Here is a 19,617-nt window from a genome sequence, read left to right as displayed (position 1 = left end):
GAGAGTGGAAACTGGAATGTGGAAACGGTCAAGTGTTCACGATAGCAAATGCCCCGTAATGTCGCGCACGTTAGCAAAATCTCCAGCCGATTTAAGCGGCGAGGCGGGAGTTGGGAAAAACGCGCGGAATTCGAATGTCATATCGAAACAGGGAAACAATCAAAACTAGCGCGGGCAACATTCAGCGAGTGGAAACGTGGGCAGATCTCAGCCGTTAATATGACCGTTGGTTTTCGAGGATAGATCAGTCAACAAATCGAAATGCAAATCTCTCCCGCGGAAATCCGAAAAGAGACGCGCCACGCGCCACGCTCTCTTTACCTTGCTTTGTAGATGAAGCCTTTTTAATTAATAATTACAGAACCAATCGATAGCCGCTAGCTCGCCGCCTCTTTCTTCTGGTATTCTATCTCCCACTCTCTGGCTCTTCTCGCCATCTCCTCTCCCTGCGACAACTGAGCCAGTCATGGCGGACTCTCTGAACTACAGTCGTTTCTTCAATCCATGGGTACTTCACTTCCAGAAGATGGGTTTGGAGCTCAAATGCCCTCTCTGGTATGATTTCAAGATTTCAATTCTTCTTTTGAGTAACTATGGTAACCCATAAGTAGTTCATATTCTTACACATCTAGATATATTAATTTCTTGTTTTGCTTGTGTTTGCAGCTTAAATTTGCTGAACCGACCGATATTGATGCCCTGCAATCACATATTCTGCAGGTATTTCTTCTATACGAAAAATCTCCTTGTAAATCAAAATTGGGTATCTATGATATGTGTGTTAATTTTCGTTTTTCTTTGGTTTCAATATTCTAATCTGCGTAACGATTGATATTTTTTGCAGCTCTTGCATTCCAAGATCCACGGATGCTGGTTCGCACTGCCCCGTCTGTAAATCGCCATATGCTGATGAAGGTAGAGATGCTGAGCATTTCGATTAAGCTCAAAGTTTTGAAAACATGTTGCTTTAAGATTTGCTTACTGAAGCAAGTGAATTTCTGCTTTTTCAGATTTAAGATCTGCTTCTCACATGGAAAATATAGTAAACATTTATAGAAGTATGGATGATGCGTTTAGGGCTAGTCTCTCCCATTGGTCCTCTCAAGTTGTTCAGCCGGGTACTAAAGCTTTCACTTTTATTTGGAAACTGTTGCTTAGAAATTAGAACTACCCTGCATCCAGGTCCATTTCTTTATCGTTTTTACATTTCAATCTCTGTAGATGTGCGGAAGCCTTCCGATGGATGCCCGGCTTCAGATAACACAGATAGAGGCGAAAAGTTGAGGAAGGAACCAGCTGAAACAATCCGAAGGGGAAGCAATGGACAATCGTCTATAGCTTCATTATCTCCTAATAAACGAACTCATGTGTCTCCTCATCATTCGGAAATCAAAGCCGAAAAATCTCGCGGTTGTGTGGTTAGGAGCTTCAATAGGAAAGATGCATCATTGACCCACGAAGATACTGCTGCATCGTTACGGTTCTGTCAGTTCAGGGGCAGACAGCGGGAAGAGGGACAAACCCAAGAAATGGATCTGAATCAGGTTGCACCGACGTCACCTGAGAGCCTTCCATCCTTTGGCGATGCTAAGGATTCTGATGATGACAGTTCAGCACAGTTCAGCAAGCATGTAAGTTTTCATTCAATTGAAGCTTTTGGGTTGTTGGAAAACGTTTGCTTCTATGTTACTTTCTTTGTTTCTTATGCTTGAATTCACCACCTCTTCAGGGTACTGAAAAAATGCGAGAAGATATTACAAGACCCGAAATAGACATGGGACTGCCTAATCACGCTAAAGAGGATTATGGCAGAGAGTCAAAGAGAAAAAAATTGAACTACGGACATCATGATGATGCTTTACAGTGTTTGAAATTTGAAAATATTTCTAATTCCAAATCTCAAGTTAAAGATGAAGGACCTGTTTCCAGTCCACAACCACCTGCTGCTTCAGAGAGGTTGGATGCAAACTCATCTGCAGTCTGTGCATTTTGCCAGTCTTCTAGAACTTCGCAGGTATAATAATATGTTTTGGTTTTTCCTTTGGGTTTGTTTGTTCAACTTAAACCTCCATAAATAAGATCATACTTGTATGAATACTCAAACTTATGTGTGTTGTTTTATAGGAACCAGTTTTGTTTTCTTTGTAATCACACTCTTTTCTCAGCTTGTTCCATTCCAAAATATGATTCCATTTTTTTCCCTGAACTTACTTCACTGTCCTTTGGTTTCAATATGTTCTTCCAGTATGTTGGGCCAATGTTGCATTATGCCAATGGTGTGCCAGTAGCAGCAGATGACACAAAGCATTCCAACGTCATTCATGCACACAGAAAATGCATTGAGTGGTATGCTTCAAATTAGAATTTGTTATGGAGTAAGAAATATATATGATATGATTACATTCATTGTTTCCGTTAATTTTATCATTATTACTATTATCATTATTGCTATAAGTTGTTAATATTTGCTTATTGACATTTTGTTTCACTAAGAGATGGATCTGTATTTTGATGTTTGCGGTATACAGGGCACCACAAGCGTATTATGAGGATGAAAATGCTAGGAATCTAGAGTCAGAAGTAGCAAGAGGTGCAAAGCTCAAGTGCAGTGTTTGTGGTCTCAAAGGGGCAGCTCTTGGTTGTTATGCAAAATCCTGCAGAAAAACTTTTCATGTTCCTTGTGCAGTGAATACTCCAGGTTGCCGGTGGGATGGTGTAAGTTATCTACTTCTTTTGGAGGCTATAGGACTTTCTATTTTTATCTTCTTTTTCCCACCTTTTTTCTTTTCTCACGAGTAGTTTCATCTTTCTTGCCTCTGAAATTTGAGTTTGAGATATTCATAATATGGAAATTGTTGCATTGTCACAGGATAATTATCTGATGTTTTGCCCAGCTCATTCTTCCTTCAAGTTTCCAAGTGAAAAGTCAAAGTCACGAAAGGCCATTAAAGCATGTGATCCTTGGGCTGATGAAGGGTAAAACTCACTGTCACAATTCTTAACTGTCTGTTCATGTTCCTTTTTTTTTTTTTTGGTGGAAAAGCTATTTTTCAGAGTTTTTCTTTTTTGGTAGTGCTTTGAGAATTATGGTACTTATGAACTCTTTGTCTTAATTTTAAACCGATCATTTAACAAAAAGAACTTTGTTTCTAGATTCCTTTAATAATGTGATGTTACTGATTTAAATATGAGGAATATTTTCTAGGCTATATGTTCATAAGGATAGGAGAGCTCATAAATAGGGATGGCAATTTCAATCATCTGTCTCCTAATAATGATAGGGTGGTTTTTTTGTATTGCTTGAAAGAAGAATTTTGGGACAGGGACGGGTTTTGGGATTCTATAACCAGTATGGATACGGGTAGAATACAGTATTAGGTTAAAACCCAACCCTCCCCAACTGGCATATTGTTGGAAAGAATATGAGCTTTATGTATTATGTGTTGAATTTATTAATATTTTGGCTTTTATGTAAATGATAATTGATATTTTGTTGTGTTTTTTACATGTCTTAATAAAATAATTGGAAAGTTTGATGTTTGATCATGTTATTTTACTTATTTATTGCTTATATATAACATAAAATAATAGGAAATTATATGTGAATTTTAAACCCAACCTTCTCTATCCTTAAATGCAAGGAGGGTAGGGTTGGGGAGGGTTTTTCATTTTCACGTGTGGGGAGGGTTTGGATTCCAAAATTCCAATCAATATGGGTTTTGGGAAAGGCACAGGTTGAGAGGTTTAAGGAGGGGGGTAGGGTCTAGAATTTACAAAGCCCTCCCTAAACCCACCTTGTTGCCATCCCTACTCATATATGTATAATATTGTTAGAATTTTTCTAAAATATGAGAACTTGTAAAGTTCTTTATCCTCTCACTGCATTTCCACTAGGTGCAGTTTGATTAGAGTTTATTGTATGTTACCTTTTTCTCAAGTTCAATTCCTGCCAATTGATCGTAGTGCCAATCTACTCATATTGATTGAGTTCATCAATGTTCTAGTCTCATGCCTTAAAATACAGATGATGTGCATTTTAATGCATGTTCCTTGCTTGAACCAGGGTGATGCCCCTTTCAAAAGGAGTATGGGCTATGATGGCCTGGCCCTGGGCACATTCCTTTGTAAGATTGTTTCTTGGTTATTTTGTATGCATTTTTATATGATTTACACCTTTATGATGGTCTATTAACCTCTAAGGTTTCTTCCATTGGTGGTACTAGCAGTGGTTTATCAACTTTTAAAAGAAAAAGAAAACAAAAACTTTTTGAATACTGAGACCCTAGTTATTGTGGATATGAATTTAGATAGGGTATTTCCACTTTAAGAAGCAGCAAGAATACAAATGATCTTTGATCCCTAACACTTAAATAGAATAAATTGTGACCAAAGTTACAAAACCAACCCCCCTATGTATACAGGCTAAAAGTTGAAGTTTGGGATGCTTAGGCCCCAAAATCCCAAGGAATGCATGCAGGAAGTCTAACATCACACCAACTATTTAAAGTAATGCAACTAGAAGATGGTCTAATGTTTTCCTTTTTTGGATAAATAGCCATGGGAGTTTCATTGAACAATCTCCATATTACTCAAAAAGTGTAGCAGGCCAATAAAGTACAAGCCCATTTGGTTCAGAACTGTAACACTTTGATTACAAAATAAATCCTGGCCTGGGTTCACCTCATTCCATCCTTTTCCTAACATCACCTAGTTTTGCTGAATACAGCTGCAAAACCATTGGCACCCCTGGGACCCCTTTGAATGACCTATTTAAATTGCTGCCTATATTAAGCGTCTGCCTCATTAAAGACCTGATTTCCCAATGAATCTAAGCACCAACCTTCCTCCATGAGATTATAGTTTGACAATCACTTTAAACTCTATTCTCAGACCATCCTTTTGAAGCAGCCATTATCAGTCCTTGGGTCAAAGCCAACAGTTCTGCTTGTATAGAGTTACTGATACCTATTGGGCTGGAAAAACTGAGAAGAGTGGAGCCTTTGGGATCTCTGATTACCCTACCCATGCCTGACCTTCCTGAATTGTCAAGACTACATCTGTCAAAATTGGGTTTAAGCCATTTATCAAAAAATAGGGTTTAAGCCTTCCTCTCCCTGGTGCTTTCCATTGATTATTCCTTTGCTGTCTCTAGCTTTGGTATCCAACAACTATTAGTCATCCCCTCAGTTATTGATACTCACCCCTTGAGTTCAATCACACTAAGGCCGAATGAGCAATTCTTACAATAGTGAGATCAATAAAGTGACTAAACCCATTTTCTGTCTTCAAAAATTCTTGAATTTCTTTCTCCTACAAGGCTCACAACACTTGTGTATGTATACACAGCTATAATATCTTGCCATCTTGTGAACAAGACTGAGTGGTCAATTTTTTAGGATTTTCTCCCAGTGGCAGTCCCAATAGGTATCAGTGGCAGTCCCAAATAGTTGAGAGGCAAAGATTTAATCTCACATCCCAACGTTATAGTGCAATCCTCTATTTTTCCTAGAAGATGGTCAAATACTTTGGGTTTCATATGTTTGAATTGTCGAGTGTTTGAAGCACTTTGATTTTGTCTATGTTTGCTTGCTTGTTTACTTGAACTTTCACTTTGAATTTGTTTTTTATGCTTTTGTATTTTGATTTGGCCCAATAACCTTTTTAAAATCATTTAACGTCTTTTAAATTTCAGGTTTTCATATTATATGTATTAGTTCTTTTATTTATTTATTTATTTTTTTGAAATGTCGTGCTTGCATTATTTGGGTGCATACTTTGTCTTGCATCTTGTGTCTCAGGTGCTAAAAGGCCTCTGCTTTTTGTGTCTTTCACTTCTAAAGCATTGCTTCCTCCTTGTTTCAAGAGTTCCTCGAAAGATTGTTATAGAGCCAACCTTTCCCTATAACTCTTTATATGCTACCTCCCTTCCCTTGTTTGAAAATAGCAAATACTAAAAAAGAGAAACAGGATGAAGATACCTTAGCAACATAGACAGCTGATAAGGGAAATTTTTAGCTTAATAAGGGAGGTGGGTGTTTGTTTTAAGTGGGTAAGGAGATCAGCTAATGATTTAGATGATACCATAGCAAAACAAGGGACTCTAAGGGAGAGTTTGTACCGGGCAATGCTGTTACCGTTTCTGATTAAAAAAAAAGCAGGATGAAGATCTAATCCTTGTTTTGTCAGAAAGATGTGGCCCTTCAGAGATAGTATACAACTGCTCTCTCTTCTCTTCATTCTGTCGATACATCATCCCTAGGATAGAGAGTCCATGTGGATGATGATATAAACATGTGCATGGACCACGTCCTTTTGTTTTTGTTATTGCCAAACTGGAGTATGTATGTTTTTTGTTAAAGTAACATTGAATATCTACAATTTAGGTGAAAAGGATAGAACCAGAAGGAATAGGTTAGAACTTAGAAGTGCCATACAGCTTTTGCTGGACAATCCATTGTAAGTTCTTTTCATGAATCAAGGCCTTGTGCAGTTGCACCAGGTAAAAGATTTCTATGGTTGAATCCAAGAAGGTTTGGGTATCTATGATATCTGGATACCTATACATGCATAGCATACTGGTACCAGATATTATACTAGGAATTGCATAGATACTTCTACTTTATAACAGTAACACTTTTAGAATCTGTAAGATGCATGTTTTAAAAAATTATACTGGGCAGGGCACAAGTCTTGAAAAATGATATGTACCCTCAAAAATAAGATATAACACATGATATAAGCTTTTTTTATGAATCACATGATATAAGCTTATTACATGGGATACCCATCCCCATACATGAAATTTCAAATTTTGTTGAATATTCTAATTTTTAATGTTATATTCTGGTTTTGATGCAATTGAAGCAAAACACATTCATTTGAAATTTTTGTCACGTTGATATGCTATGGATATTAGACAAGTGGTTATACAGATTAGGACACTAGAGACGTAAGATTTAAGTGGAGAAAGGAGAAAATTTAGATGGAACTGGGAGAAATAGGAACTTCAAAACTAAAAGGGTGGTTTTTCTGTTTTTGGTTCTAAGGGGAACGTTTTGGTACATCCCATTTTTTATGAAAGGGGTGCACTATCACGAGGCAAATGTATGCTTGAAAAAGACAGATCCTCTTGTGGGATTGGATTTGGATTTTCCAATTTTCATCAGATTAATAATCTGACTGGATTCGGATTTGACTCCATCCGGTCTGATTAAAATCCGAACTTGATTATATTATAATATTTATTGACTTTAATATATAAATTTTATAGAATTATATTTAAAATTATAAAAAATGTTTTTTGTATATTATATTATATATGAATTTATATATAATAAATTCAGTTTGCTATATTTACATTAAATCCAGATCTGATTTGAGTCTTTTAGGATTTGAATGTGCAATTGCTTACAGCCAACAGTAGTAGGCCAGCAGCAGCAGCAGCAGCAGGCGTAGTAGTAGTAGTAGTATAGGTTTCCCTATCTTTCCCTTCCTTTCCCTACCTTTTCCTTCAAACCAAATATAGCCTAAAGGTTTGCCATTGGGAAAATGAAATAATTCTTCTGTTATAAATAGAAAAATGTCCATTTCTTAGCTCATAATTGCATGGAGGCTTTGGTATATTTGCTTCTATTCTCCATAAAATCTGAATGTTGTACCCAAATTGTATGTGTTTGAAGCCCTTTTTGGTTTTTCATTTCTTAGATGTATCATCTGATATTTGCATTATTTACCATATATTGCCAGGGATAGTAATCAAGCTAACAGATCCTGGGTCACTTCAGCTGATACGTGTAAAAAGCTGGTTCTATGTGGTTCTGCTCTTTCTGTTGGAGAGAAGGTAAGTTGGTGTAAGCCCTTGGTTTATGGTTTGGTGCTGAACTGTCTTGTGATGGTGTATTTCTCATAACCTGAACCAATTTGTCTGTTTACTATTTTGCAGAATCTCTTGAACAAGTTTGCAAGAATTACTGGTGCAACTGTTTCTAAGATTTGGATACCAAATGTCACTCATGTCATTGCAGCCACAGATGAGATAGGTGCTTGCAGCAGGACACTAAAAGTACTAATGGCAATCCTAAATGGGAGGTGGATACTAAATGTTGATTGTAAGCCTCGTTTTGCTTGTCATAATGCATTATTGTTACTAGTGTATTAAGGTTTAATTATGTCTTTTTCTTCTCTTTCTTTTCATTTCTCTTTCATCGTATAAGTTGGCATTTTTTCTTTTATGCTAATGCCATTCATGATCCTGGTGGCAGGGATAAAAGCATGCATGGAAGCTATGGATCTTGTAGATGAAGAACCTTACGAAGTGAACCGGGATATTCATGGCTGTTGTGATGGCCCCAAAAATGGCAGGCTCAGAGTCATGGATAATGTATACTCCCTTTCACACATGCATACATGCATGCACAAATACAACACACAGACATGAATAAGTACATAATGCAGGCACAGGACATAGCTATCAAGGATTAATAATATTTGTATTTCTTGTGCAGGCCCCAAAGCTCTTTCATGGGCTAAAGTTCTGTTTCAGTGGTGATTTTGTTCCCTCTTACAAGGGATACTTGGAGGATTTGGTGAAGGCTGCAGGGGGTACTCTCCTGGAGGACAAGGTCAGCTCAGTCTCGCAAGGTAGTGATGCACTTGCAACTCCAACAACCTTGGTTGTGTACAGCCTTGATCCTCCACAGACTTGCAATTTAAGCGAGTTTTCTGTTATCGACAAAAGGCGCAAGGAAGCAGAAAATTTGGCTGCTGAAATTGGTGCTAAAGTCATTGGTCATACATGGCTTTTGGAATCGATCGCTGCCTGTAAATTACAATCCATTGACTTGCTATAGACTGTTTTAGAATCAACTTGTTTTTACTGTGGTCGACAAGCTGCCATGTGTAATCTGTTTCTTCAGACCTCCAGCTTCATCTTTTTTTTTTTTTTTGCTATAAATTAGAATGTAGAAGCCTTGTAATTGGGTTGATTGGCAAATAGTGAAGATATCTGGTTTGCTTCTAGAGAAGCTCACTGGCTAACTTTTAGCCCTGGAACAAAACGAAAAGCACATCTGGGCTTTGGTATTACTTTCAGAGTTCAGCATGTATTTTGTTTTCATGATAAGCTTGTTTTATCTCTGCGTTTATTGCACCCGACCTAAATGCTGGCTTTTACTGTAACAATAACGGATAATCTAAAACTGTAATTAATGCGACTGACCTTTTATTCTACTGGATGTAGAATGCCAAGCAGGTGAAAGTTGTTCTAGATGATGCTAAACAGTTTTTGTAACCTCCCAGCTATAAGATATTAGGAAGTAACTTGAAAGTTAAAACTGTTCACTACCATGTCTGAATTCTGATTGATCCCAACTCGTGTCTGATTCCCAAGTGCAATTGAAGGCAGTTTGAGAGGCATGGATCTGCTCAGGAATTAATATGAATTGGTGGTGGCGGGTTTAGGGCGGAGGAGATTTGGCCGGAAAATGATTCGAGTTGAGAATCTTGAGATGATTTTAATGTCGGACAAAAAATAAATAAATTCCGTTGCCGGTACTCGAACCCGGGTTTGTCGGGTGAGAGCCGAGTATCCTAACCAACTAGACTACAACGTAATTGTGCAAGAGAGGTTAAAACTTCATATGTTAAATATGTACGTTTGAATCTTCCACTGACAGTGATGTCACTTTCTTCTTCCGTAGGTTTTATTATGTTGCTGCATTTCTATCTTTGAGTTGGGAGAAAATGGAAATGTGGATGCTTTTATAGGTTCTTGTACTTGGTATTTTGTCGCTACATTTATGTTTTGTCAATTTATTTAGATGTAAACCCGACGTTGGCAGTCTGACTTAAACGTATACGTTTGGTTGGGCGAATTTAACTTCAAATAGTGACCTCAAATTTTGCATTGGGTTTTGGGGGAGGCGTAAAACAAGACGGCGTTGTATTTGAGTAGTTGGGGATGCATCTCTAGTTCAAAACTTCAAATATCCTATCTGGTGCCCGTTCATCTTTTAAGTGTTTAATATTGAGTTTGGGAGTGCTTAAAAATAAGTGATTATTTGAATAAGTACTTATCTTGGCAACAACCACACGAGTGGCAGATTCAGGATGTTTGATTAGTGGGGGCCAAATATTATCATAACATTTGAGTAATTAAATAAAAAATTGAGATCAAAATATTTTCACTCAAAACATTTTAAGAGAAATAAATATATCTCACAATTGATAAAAAATCTTAAGATAAATAGATAAATCTCACCCTTTTGAAAAAAAAAAAATATATATATATATATATATATATATATATATATATATATCAAAATTAGCAAACCCCTTAACAACATCAATTTTTTAAGAGAAACAACCATTAAAAAATAAATTATAAAAGTAAAAGTAATTTTAAATATCTCACTAATGCAAAGAAAAAATAATAATATATTTAGAAATATAAAAATAGATGTAATATTAAATAGATAAAAGTATAATCATATAAAAAAATTACATATAACAAATTAGAATTTATACGAATAATATTATTATCAACAAGTTCCAATCAAGGGGAAAAATAAAGGTGATCAACCATATAAATTATTTCATTTGGGAAAATCAGAGCCAATATTAAGTCAATAATAGAATAAGTAATCTAAGTATCTAACCATATAAAATTTTCATTAGCCAAAAACAAATGAAAATTTGAATGGGAATTTATGACATACATCTTTTGTTTTTTGTTTGATAAAACAAAAAATAACTTCTTGTAATTTGTACATAGCTTCGTAACAAATAACTTAGATAGTATCAAAACTAGTGCCTATACACCTCGAAACACTAAAACCCAAATGCGAAAACTTGAAAAGATAATAGATGATTTGTTGGCCCCTTAGCTTTTAGGGGTAATTATTGTCAATGTCTATAATCTATATAAAAAGAGGATAATAACAATGTTTTGTCAAAAAGCCCGATTACAATTTCCCTTTTTATAGAGATGCAAATGAATCAGATCGGATTTAAATCAGGATATATCTTAATCCAATCTGATAAATTATAGGTCCAATTCAAATGGATTGAATAGCTTGTGAGAAGTTCGCCTCGTGGCCACCCCTAGGTGCACATGTATGTTTATTATTGCTAAAATAATATATTTGAATTATAATAAAGTGAATTTCAAATTTCAAGTATGAAAATTAATACACAAAAATAATAATGACTTAATTCTCCATCAATTTATAAACCCGACTTTAGCGTATAATCAAACAATTAAGATTATAAGCTAACCATTAGGGTGGGGACCAAGCTAAATTGAACCAAATAATTGAGATTGAAGTTGTGAAAGTTTACTCAATATGATAAACTATTCATAATCTGCCACGCTTTACATGGTTAGACGAAAAAAAAAATGATTGAAATATAAATAACCCAATGGATGTTAATAGAAAACAATCACCCAATACAATCAACTTTAAAGCTCATCAACTACTAAGATCAATAAAGATTGGTGCAGAGAACAAGTAAAAGAGGCGTTACCATCAACTGGATCTATTCTTAGGACCTTTGTGCTAAATTGTCTTGAAATTGAAGAATTGCTAGAGCATCTTTTGTTCTACCATGCGTGTATCAACAACTTGAAGTCTGTCATTGAATCAACATATCTTAATCCTCAGTCATGATATCTAACTCGTGTTTTGAACAAAACACCATCCTCCTATGCCTCCTAAAATAGAACAAAAATTCATAGAAATTGTTAAAAAATTGAAAATCCTTACTAACACCCTAAAAATGCCATAAGAAAACCATTATTTTGTTATCCAACAATCTGATAATTTATAATTATGCTAATTCCAACGATTACTATTATTTAAAGAAATTTTCAATAGTTTTATTATTAGAAATTACTGAAAATTATTTAAATTTTGTTATTCAAAACCATTATTATTTACTATTTTTTACTCAATAATTTTGTAATTTTATAATTATGATAATTTCAGTAATTTTCTTATTAAAATTTACAATTATTGATAATAAAATAATAATAACACTAATTTTAAAACTAAAATTATCATTATGTTATTCTCAATTTGTTCTCTTTATCTATTTTCATTAAGGGTAATTATGAGAAAGTCAGTAATAATAACAATAATTGTTGAATAATAATAGGTGTTATTAAATAATAATAGTAACTACAATAATTTCAAATATGATAGTTACATAGTAATAACAATTATAGTTGTCCCTTAGAAATTATTGATAGCTTCAACTTTATTGGAAATCATTGATAATTCAAAAATAATAACAGTAATTTTTAAAATGACTTTTGTTATTCAATAGTTTTGTTAAAATTAAATTTTTATTCGACAATTTGTTATTTCATAAATTTTATAATTTTGGAAATTTGAGCATTTGCAGTAATTTTGTTATCCAATAATATGATAATTTTGAAATTATTGGTAATTTCAAAATTATTGACATTATTAATAGTCAAAATTATAGATAATTATTTTTAATAATGAGTAATAAATTGATAATAAAAATTACTGATATTACCATCATTATGAAATTATCAAATTTTGAATAACAAAATAAATATCAATAATTATTATTGAATTATCAATATTTTCAATAGTTTTTTGTAACAATTGTAAAATCATTTTTTAAAATTACTATTATTATTTTTTAACTATTAATAACCTCAATAATTTCAAAATTGTCAAATCATATCGTAGCATTTCTTTCACATTATAATCTCCATAGTACTGCCTCCAAATACATTTGTTTTAAATAAGTTTACCTACAGTAGAAATGGGTTCTCACTTCTTTGCACATGGCTTTTGCTTACTATAGAAGCAAATTGATAGAAATCATGTAGGCTTTTGCTATACACATATTTGTATTTTTAGGACACCTGTCACTGTTATATGTATCTATTATATGCAGAGGCAAAATAGAAGGTGAGAGTTTTGTCGTCAATTCAGAGATGTATTAAAGGGTGTTAGACCAAAGAAATGATTCATTCTCATTTTTATAAATGGTAATAGACATAAATTAGTGATACCATTTCCATATGTATATGCACATTTATCATTCTTCTATTGGATCTTCATCAAGGTGAGCATGTGTGCGCATTTAACTCTCTCAATAAGCAAAAATTTTTTATGTGTATCTAAGATTTGGTGCTTTGTTATCCTTTTACAAATTAGTTAGTTATTGAGCTACCATAAATAGTGGTCAACCAAATGATTTTTAGTTATCATGCCTTTTTATAAATACTTTAATATTTTGTTTGGTTTATAATATGGTCTTTTACAAAAGAAATTCTCTCATTTAGCTACACAATGTCATAAACAAATTAAGTAAGCTTTTCAATGCATTTGATGATGACAGAACATAATTTTAATAAAATGTTGATTTTAAGTGGTATATTCAATTATTAATTGGATCAAATTTAGTTTTACCTCGTTACAATTTGATAAAAGTTCAATATATACTAATAACTATGAAAGCTTATTTAATTAATATTTTGGTATATCCATATCCATGCATGTTCTTTTTTGGGGGTAGGTAAATGGGCCACAGAAAGGGGACAGCCCTCTCCATACCCATGAAGCTGGCAACCTTGTGCAAGTGAGACTCAATCCTAGAAGAAATATAGGGGCTTCTTCAATTATATATTGTGGCAATTCTACTTACATTCATATGGGATTTGATCTATTCCATTATTTCATGTATTCAATTTTACATCATTTTGATGTGATCAGATCAGCTGCCCACAGAGCGTGCCCCATAGGCGTCTCACAACCCATCCCTCCATGCATTGGGAACATCTCTCGTGTTTGTCATGGGGAGGTACTCCCAATGTACGAATGTGATAGGCTGTGGGGCGCACTCTGTTGGCAGCTGATCCTGTCCCCATTTTTTAAAATCAAAGGCACATAGCCAAGTTCAGCCCATGATATGAAGCCCTTTTATAAATCTATGAATACTAAGGAAATGAATAGAATGAACACTAAAGAGGATTGTCATTAATAATATGGAACAAATAATATAAGGGAGAACAATTTATTTAGATTCCGATACAATTTGTTCCATATCTCCAAAAAGTTGGCTTAGGTTTTGTTTTGTAGGAACTAAGGTTCTTGATCAGTGAAGTTTTGATGCTTTGTTTGAGCAAAATAGTGATGAATCTATCTAAAATTTTGCATATTCCAATAAAATTCAAAGTGCCATTTATCATGTATATATAATTTATTTAATATATAATAAGATATAATATTCAATTATATTTAATCTATGTAAACCTTATTATAACTTAAAGTTTCATTACACACCATATAGAAACTAAAAGCAAAATGGTTACAGAGCACCCATCTTGCTTCAAATGGAATCTTAGTGTATGAGGATTTTATGAGATTTTGTGAAATATTTTGCTATTTTGGCACCAATGGTGAATGTGAATGCTCATGACAGTTGCTAATTATAAGAGTATCATCATTTGTCATATTGAATTCTTAACTAATTATAAGAATGCCACTATTTGTCACCTACAATGATTGCCTCTTTTTTAGTTGTGCATATGGCATTGAGTTTTCATGTAATTACAAGAGTACCATCATTTGTTGCATGAGTTTTTTACTAATTATAAGAATGCCACTATTGTCTTGATTCTTGTCGTGTTGAAAGCGGTTCCACCCAGTCCCAAAACTGATTTCAATATATAAATGTATAATATATTAAATAAATTAATCTATTTATTAATTTAAATAAATAAAAATAAATTAATCTATATTAAATATATATATATATATATATATTAAAGTTGGTTTGTCCATGTCAGCATGTCTCTCATTTCAAAGAAGCTATTTATCTATTTTTTCTATTTTTATTTTTTTTTGTTTTAAAAATATTAAAACGGTAATCATTGCTTATCTTGATTAGATTAATAAAGCTATACATTATTAGAGAGAGACCTTTGGGTTTTTCAAGGCTTCTTATTTTAATGCATGTTATTATTACACTTAAAAAAGACATTTAAGAGAGAGAAAGAGAGAGAGAGAGAGAGGCCTTTGGATTTTCCAATGCCTCTTATTTTAATGCATTTTATTATTAAATTTAAGAGAGAGAGAGAGAATATTAATAATATGAATAGGTTGAGATTAAACAATCAAAAAAATTATTAATTTAAAAATCCACTAAACTTTCACTAAAAATAAATATAAACAAAACTTAGTAAATATTAAAAATGTGTTTCAATTCCACTTAAAATTCAAACTTAATAAACACTAATAAAAGTAAGAAACTTAAATATAAAAATATTAATTGAGAGTTTTAAACTTTTAATAATATAATTAGATAACATATGAGTTGGGACTTTTATTGTGCATAATGAACTCATTAAAAATGATAAAAATTAATGAAATTTTAAAATTAAAAACCCATTTTATTAATAATATTTTATTGCAAAAAATACTGAATAATATTGAAAAATACCAATCATTAATTAAAACTAAGAAATTTATATAAAAAAATATTAATTGATAGTTTTAATAATATTATTAGATAACTTTATATTAATGCATTTTTAACTAATTAATAATTTTTATGAGTTGAGACCTTTATTATGCATAATGAACTCATTAAAAATTAATGAAAATTTAAAATGTAAAACATTTTTTATTAACAATATTTTATTAAAAAATTACTCATATGCAAAAATTACTAAATAACAATGAAAAAAATACCAAAAATTAATTAAAAATCTGAAAATTTCTGAAAAAATTAACAGGTAATAAATGCTAAAAATACTGAAAATTATTGAAAAATACTCATATGCAAAAATTACTGCATAATAATGAAAAAACACCCAAATTAAATTAAAAATCCAAAAATTGTAAAAAACCTAAAGCTTAATTAAAATACTAAAAATTATTAAAAAATTAAATTAACTGTATTTTATTGCAAAAAATACTGAATAATAATGAAAAACTAATGCATTTTAATTATTAATAGTAATATAATTAACAATAATTATTTTTAAACTGTAATTAACAGTAATTATATTTTAGGGAAATTGTCAAAAACTCACCATGAGTTTTCAGCTTTTCTCTTAAACTCACCACAACTTTTCAAAATGTCTAAAACTCACCATGTCACAAACTTGACATTAAACAAACTAACGGGTGTTAATATATTACCACTTTAACCTTCACAGAAAATATAAAATATATACAAAATAAATTAACAGGTATTAATATATTACCATTTTAATATTTAGACATGGAAAAATGAAAAATTCAAAAAATATTTTCAAATATAAAATACATAAAAGCATAGAAATTACAAAAAAAATATAAAAATTGCAAACAAAATAAAAAATTATTTTTAAATTATAGAAACTATAGAAATTGAAAAACAAATCAGAAAATAAAAATTGTAGAAAAAGCACCAAAAATTATAGAAAAACATAGAAGTTACAAATAAATAACAAAAAATATAGGATAATTTATAGATTGTAGAAAATAGAAAATAAAAAAAAACAGAAATTATAAAAAACATTGGAAATTAAAACAAATACTAAAAATGAAAAAAAAAAGAAAATTGAAAACTAAGAAAGACCAATTTTCCTCTAACTCGCCATTCAATGGTAATTTGGTCATGAAAATTGTTATTTATGCTGACATGGACACCTCTGTTAAGAAGCATTAACGGTGCACTAATAGAATGTGAGTTTTGGAAAATAAAACTTTACTAACATGGTGAGTTTTAGACATTTTGAAAAGTTGTGGTGAGTTTAGGGGAAATGTTGAAAACTCATGGTGAGTTTTAGACAATTTCCCTATAATTTAAGCTGTAAATAATAGAAAATTACATTTAATTACCAAAAAGTTATATTTAATTATGAGAAAATTACGTTTAATTAGTTTTAGACAAAAAAATAGCAATATTTCTAAAACTGTGATAATTTCCAAAATTTACTATATTTTAAATAAATATAGTAATTTAATAATTATAATATTTTATTAATTAATAAAAAGTAACAAATAGTTTATAACTTAAGCAACTATTAGATCTATAATTTGTAGGCTCAAACAACTATTTTCTTTTGAGTTAGGTCTTGTTGAGATATGCACGATGCCCACACATTATCAGGGATAATCAGATTCAAAGTCTAATTGGGTATCAAACTTTTGGAGTCCAATGATTGCTTTAGCATATACGGCCCAAGCTAAATAACCCCTAATAAGCTCAATTTGGAAGTTATCTACATATATGGTAAATATTATTATATAATATTTAAATAACAAATTTTATATTAATATATATAGAAATGTTATATACTTTTTATACTAAACTAGAATTAAATAAATTTTTTAATTTGTAAAAAATCATAGTTCTATAATTAATACGAGCCTCTTTATCAATAGAAAATGTGCAAGCCTGAGCTCTAGCTCAGCCTGACCATCGGGCCTAGATCATGAGCCCAAGTCCAACTCTTATATAAAGCCTGAAGCTCGAGCCCGAGCCCGAAGCCCGATCTATACACAAACTTATTTTCAATATACTTTTATAAACTAATATTATATTAATTTAGTAATAGTTTAATAAAATAATAAACTAATTTAAATTTTATAATAATAAATTGATATTTATTAATAATTTAAGAAGCATATATATACATTATTTATTATATATAACATAAGTACTTTTTTTTATATATGTAATAGTATCAGGTCGGGCTTATTTAAGAAAGCTCGAGCTTGAGGCCATGGGCCTAAAATTTTTTCTAAGCCTGAAAACTAACGGGTCAAGTCGGGTTGTCAGGCTACCTGTCCCATGAATAGGCCTAATTGTATATATAAACAATTGTATACATAAAAAATCATATGAAATAAAAATTTAAACATCTTTTTCAATTTTTTTTTTATAAAAATGGACCTCTCATAGCTTGGCTCGGTCCATAGACTAGCCCGACCCATGACACAACATTGGCCCTATGGGCTTGGGCCGTGGGCCAACACGGCACGGTCCACACTTTGTGCGGGCCACATGCAGGTCGTGCCGTGCCAGCCCAACACAACCCGATTTACACCTCTACTTGAACCCGCCCAATACTAGGGATGGAGAGGGAAATTCGAGGATTCCCCATCCTTAATGAGGAGTGGGGTGCCTTGCCCCTAAACTCACTCAACATTGAGGAGTGGTTGCCTTGCCTTGAATTTGCCTGACACTGGGGGCGTGGATGGAATAGAGTGTCTTGACTATGGGGTAGGGACAGGGATGGAGTGCTCTGCCCTGAACCCTTCCTATTGTCATTCCTATATAATTGTTAATTATTAGTGAAATTAATAAAAATGTTAGCTTTTGTAATTATTTTTATGTATTTAAAGTTAATTAAAATTTCATTTAAAAACAATAAAAAGAATAACAATTATCAAAATTACTACAAATTATTAATAAAACTAAATTTATTAAAAAATATTTATTCATATTAAATTAACAATAATTATCTTCTATAAATCAATATTAAATGAAAAATACAATTATCAAAATTTTAAATATTAACAATAACTTTGAATACTTTTAATTAATTAACAACAATTTTGATTATTAGTTTAATATTAATTAATAGTAAATAAAATTGTTAAGTCTTTCAGATTTCCCGTGCATTGCACGGGTCCCCGCTAGTCATATTAGAATCTATATATATATATATATATATATATATATATATAAAGGGTATGAAAATCATTCCATTTCTCATTATTTCAGTTTTAGATTTGAAGGTCATGGAGCACGGGTGTCATTATTTGACATTTTGACCCCTTATTACCAAAAAAATAACAAATTTACCCCTTACTATTTTATTTGAATGGGGAAATTGTGAAAAAATTTAAAAATTTTCATTATCATGTAAAAAATTCTCAAATCTCAATATATATATATATAGATTTTCCTACGACCACACCAATAAGCATTTATTTACATTTCAAAAATAATCCTAAATAAGTGCTTATTCCTGAAAATAAATGCTTGGCATGTGCACATTATTTTAAAAATACCTATACTACCTTTGTTTGAGATAAGTGATTTTTTAATAAACACTCATGAGAGCTTATTAGAGTAAGTACTTATTTAAAAAAAAAAAAAAGCACTCCCAAACTCCGCTAAGGTTAGGGGGTGCAACCAAGGTTCTAAATATTGACATGGGCTGATACGCCATGTCGGTACATTTTTTTATGTTTTATTTATTTTTTTGAAAGCGGTTCAAAGGGGTTGGTTTAAGGCCCAGCTACCTTCTGAGCTGGTGGCTGACCTGATACAATCCCTGGAGGGGCGTATTGGTAAGCCATCGGCACGATATGTATCGATACTTTGAACTTTGGGTGCAATTGTATCAGATCATGATCCAATCCAATTCAAATCCTATCCTTTTTTTTGCGGATTCGGATAATCATTTGTCAAATTTTATGATTAGATAATAGGGTCCGATTAGAAATCGAATCGAATTCAGGTCACCCCTCTCTCTCTCTCTCTCTCTCTCTCTCTCTCTCTCTATATATATATATATATATATATATATATATATATATATATATATATATATATATATATATATGATGATGATGA

General features: G+C 31.9%; 1 protein-coding gene across 1 annotated transcript; it reads left to right on the top strand.

The window, feature by feature from the left end:
• Positions 1-121: 121 nt before the first annotated feature.
• BARD1 (breast cancer associated RING 1) lies at positions 122-9,115 on the top strand. Its single transcript, XM_088959185.1, has 13 exons — positions 122-555; positions 667-720; positions 845-915; positions 1,011-1,118; positions 1,222-1,631; positions 1,730-2,014; positions 2,246-2,346; positions 2,529-2,715; positions 2,870-2,976; positions 7,747-7,840; positions 7,943-8,108; positions 8,262-8,380; positions 8,505-9,115. Exons 1-13 carry the CDS (start codon positions 467-469, stop codon positions 8,847-8,849), a joined length of 2,136 nt encoding a protein of 711 aa, XP_088815311.1. The 5' UTR covers positions 122-466; the 3' UTR covers positions 8,850-9,115.
• The last annotated feature ends 10,502 nt before the right edge of the window (positions 9,116-19,617 follow it).

The sequence above is a fragment of the Nelumbo lutea genome, chromosome 1, assembly GCF_056320005.1.
Source record: "Nelumbo lutea isolate HS-2025 chromosome 1, American lotus-T2T, whole genome shotgun sequence".
In the NCBI taxonomy this organism is placed as follows: Eukaryota; Viridiplantae; Streptophyta; class Magnoliopsida; order Proteales; family Nelumbonaceae; genus Nelumbo; species Nelumbo lutea.
The sequence above is the reverse complement of the archived record's forward strand: the minus strand, read 5'-3'. Positions and strand labels throughout refer to the sequence as shown.